Below are 4,011 nucleotides of genomic sequence, written 5' to 3' on the forward strand. Positions count from 1 at the left end.
CATGTGAAAACAAAGGATCATTACTGGTAAAGCTATAATTATTAAGTGTATACATAAAGTTATATATAATTAAGGTTTTATAGACTTAGAATCTGTAATTTAGCTTTATTTCCTGTTCCTTGTTTGGTTGTGGATTTAGAGTAGGATCACTTATTCGAAGGTCTATTTAGTCTTGATTATGTATGATTCGTATACACTATGTGATTATAGATAGACCGAGTATGGATTACATTATACATATTCATTTGAAGAGATACCACAAGTGGATTTGACAGTGGGGCTGCTGTCTTCCAAGCAACAGTAGTTGCCGCTGTGGCCGCTGCCATGACACAAATTAATGCCAGTGGTACAAGTGGATCTGGCATTGGGGCTCGTAACTCTAATCATGGGGAAAGTCTAGGACACCCTCGTGAGTGTTCTTATAAAGACTTTATAAATGCAAAGCCCAAAACTTTTGATGGCACCGGAGGTGTCTCTACTCTAACACGCTGGTTCGAGAAAACAGAATCAGTATTTGAAATATGTGCTTGCCCCGAGGCAAACAAAGTAAAGTTTGTAACATGCACCTTCCAAGACAGAGCACTTTCCTGGTGGAATGGCTATGTCAAATCATTATCTCTCCCGGTCGCCAATGCCATGGGCTGGGATGACTTAAAAATTCTGATGCTGGCAGAATATTGCCCCCGTGGTGAAATTCAAAATTTAGAGCAGGAACTCTGGGGTCTGACGATGAAAAACTCCGATATTGTTGCATATACTGCCAGGTTCAACAATCTGGCTATTCTCTGTCCATGGATGGTTTCCACTGAGAGCAAGAAAGTAGAGAGATTTATATGGGGACTCTCTCCTCAGATACAAGGGAATGTAATAGCTGCAAACCCAATCACTTTTGGCAGTGCCAAGCGTTTGGCATAGAAATTAGTTGACCATGGAGTTCGTCAGGGCTTCATGGTACCCATCCCGGAGCAACCTAAGGAAGAGGGCAACAAGAAGAACTTCTGGAATAAGCGAAAGGGACAATCGTCTCAAGAGCCCTCGAAAAAGCAACAAACAGTGGCACTACACACTGCTATTGTTCCTGCTGCTGCTCCAACCCCTGTTCCTACCACTGTGTCTGTTACTCTAGTGTAACGTCCGTAGATCCGGGCTAGTCAATTTAGAGACGATAAGCATCATAAATGACTTTTTTATGGAAGATTATTTAGAAGGATTAATCTTAACTAAGTTGTAGTATATGTTACAAGGATTCCGTACATATAAAGAACGCCGAAATCCGAGTTATAACGAAGAAGTTATGACCTGTCGAAGTTTCGCGACAGAACCGGCACGACACAGCGCGACGTAAATAGTGAATTTACGATAGAGCGATATTTGGATTTAGCAATCTAAACGAAAGTCGTAGAATACGTTAAACCGAGAGCGTGTATGAAAAGAACGCCCAAATCTGACTTCGTATGAGGAAGTTATGATTTTTCGAAGTTTCGGCTTAGCAGTGTACAGCCCGAAGTTCGAATATGAGATCGAGCGATATTTAGCCGAAACAATCTAAACGAGAATTTAATATCTCGTCGATAGTAGTCCAACGGTGAAAAGACAGACGAAAACGGACGTCAGACGAAGGAGTTATGATTTTCTAACAGAGTTTTCCTGTCCCGGCCTACTAAAAATAATATAATAAAAATATAATAAAAATAAAGTTAAAATTAGCCAACGAAGTCTAAACGAGAGTTGTAGAGCATAATCTCACCTACGCGTGGATATAAAGAACGTCGAAAACGGAGCTCGTATGCGAAAGATATGAATTTCTGAAGTTCGGGACGCGAACCCCAACACTATGTCAGAGTTCACGACGTGAATACAGTGTTCACGACGTGAACTCAACATTTATGACTTCTGGAGCCTGACAGATGCAAGTTGCGATGACGCACCTGATGACTATTGAACTCACGACGTGAATATTTGAGATTCACGACGTGAATCCAGAAAAAATGGCCCTATAAATAGAATTCAAGGGGCAGCCGAGTTTGGTTGCTCAATCTCTTCTCTCTCACTCCCGATACTCTCTCTAAGCCCTCTTTTAACCCCCCGAAGCCCCGGTATCATCCCGAGACCCGAAGCGAGTCCCGAAGCCCGAAGATCCCGAGAAGAAAAGAGTTTCCGAGCTGAAGCTCTGCCCGCGAGAAGCCCGATGTGTGAAGAGATCATAGTATCACCGAAGAATACTACTCTTAGAGCCGTAGAGTTGTCTGATCATCTTCTGATTAGGTGAGTGTGTAGTCACTTTCTTCTAACACATAAATATGAAGTATTTGCTATGAAATACGTACTATGTGTTAATAAATTGTTTGTTTATCTGAGATGGGTGTTGAATATGAAGTTTTGGCTATAAAATACGTGATATGTGTTAATAAGTTGTTTGTTTATTTGAGATCGGTGTTGAATGCAATGTTTGGTACAGGTTTTAAATAAGTTAAACTGTATATGTATTTTATATCTACGAATATATTGGGGAAAACATGGGTAGATAAATGATGATGTATGAAAGATGATTAAGAATAATATTGACAGATGCACCAAATAGAGAATGCCATAATACTAGCAGATGCACTTATAGGATAATCCTGGCAGATGCGCTTATAGGATAATGTCGACAGAAGCGCCAAATAGAGAATGTCATAATACTAGCAGATGCGCTTATAGGATAATCCTGGCAGATGCGCTTATAGGATAATGTCGGCAGAAGCGCCAAATAGAGAATGTCATAATAATAGCAGATGCGCTTATAGGATAATCCTGGCAGATGTGCTTATAGGATAATGTCGGAAGAAGCGCCAAATAGAGAATGTCATAATACTAGCAAATGTGCTTATAGGATAATACTAGCAGATGAGCTTAAAGGATAACGTCGGCAGATGCGTCTAAAAGAGAATGTCATAAGCCTGGCAGCCGCGCCTCTTGTAGCAATGGACTTTATGCCAATTCCTTAGGTCAATCCTTAGGAATGAATGAATGAAGGATAGTTGATTCTTAGGGTAAAACCTTAAGAAATAAAGAAGATAATCGGGATGGGTAATTGGGTTGATTGTTTGATGATTGAATATAATAATTGTATTATTGTGGGTTAAAAACCCTATATGCTCACCAGGCTCCCATGTCTGACCCACTCAGTTTTCTTTGTATCACAGGTAGTGGCACAAGATCATAAGTTGGTTGACATGACGAGAGATTTTAGGATTATAGATCAGTAGTTATAAATAAATGTTGTAAGGTCTATTTCATACTGTTTATGCTTTTGGTCTGTATCGGAACATGACATCCCGAGATTTTGTTATTTAATGAAAATACATTTCTTTAAGGAAATGCTTTGATAAATTCTTATCATATTTTGTTTTGGGAACAAATTCCGCAACAGTTTTCTTTAAACAATTACTCTGATTTTAGAACAAAGCATAAACAAATCAGTCTTTTCTGGCCGTGAAAAAGGGGATGTCACAGTTGGTATCAGAGCATTAGTAGCGAACTAGGAATTTGTAGGATTTCTAGACTTAAACTTAGAATGCTAAGCGATGATTGTGAGATGAGTGTCTACCATATTTTAAGACACGAGCACTAGTATATTTTAGGAAAGATGCCTAAAATGCTTTTATGTGCTAAATGTTATATGTTTGCCATATATGATATTATTTGTTCGGATCTATGGTCTGTTGCCGACCGTGTCTGGAAACCTTATGTGTTTAGGATTCTAAGCGTATGACTACGATATTAGAACTAGCATGTAAATGTTTCGGAGTGATAAGGAGATTTATACGTCTATCGTAAATAAAGCTTTCTTATCTTAAATTCTCGCCCGGTACACCGAATGTCTGCTTGGGTGTACAAAACGTTATCGTGGAGACTCGTAGAGAATTGACTAAATGGAGGAAATGAAAGGCTTATGATAGTGAATGACACCTATCGGAAGATATCGTAAGAGTGGTATCTTGCCTTTAGAATATGTCTGATAAAATAACG

The 4,011-nt window shown here is 39.2% G+C and overlaps 1 protein-coding gene across 1 annotated transcript; it reads left to right on the forward strand.

Moving 5' to 3' along the window:
• The first annotated feature begins 324 nt into the window (after positions 1-324).
• Positions 325-915, forward strand: LOC145104365 (uncharacterized). Its single transcript, XM_079041628.1, has one exon. The coding sequence runs from the start codon at positions 325-327 to the stop codon at positions 913-915; it is 591 nt and encodes a 196-aa protein (XP_078897754.1).
• Positions 916-4,011: the final 3,096 nt, after the last annotated feature.

The sequence above is a fragment of the Lactuca virosa genome, chromosome 4 (assembly GCF_052849685.1).
Source record: "Lactuca virosa cultivar CGN04683 chromosome 4, Lactuca_virosa_CGN04683_v6, whole genome shotgun sequence".
NCBI classification, from domain to species: Eukaryota; Viridiplantae; Streptophyta; class Magnoliopsida; order Asterales; family Asteraceae; genus Lactuca; species Lactuca virosa.

Bases quoted from the DNA above. Each gene is read 5' to 3' on its own strand.
- LOC145104365 (XM_079041628.1), top strand. From the start codon at position 325: ATGACACAAATTAATGCCAGTGGTACAAGTGGATCTGGCATTGGGGCT.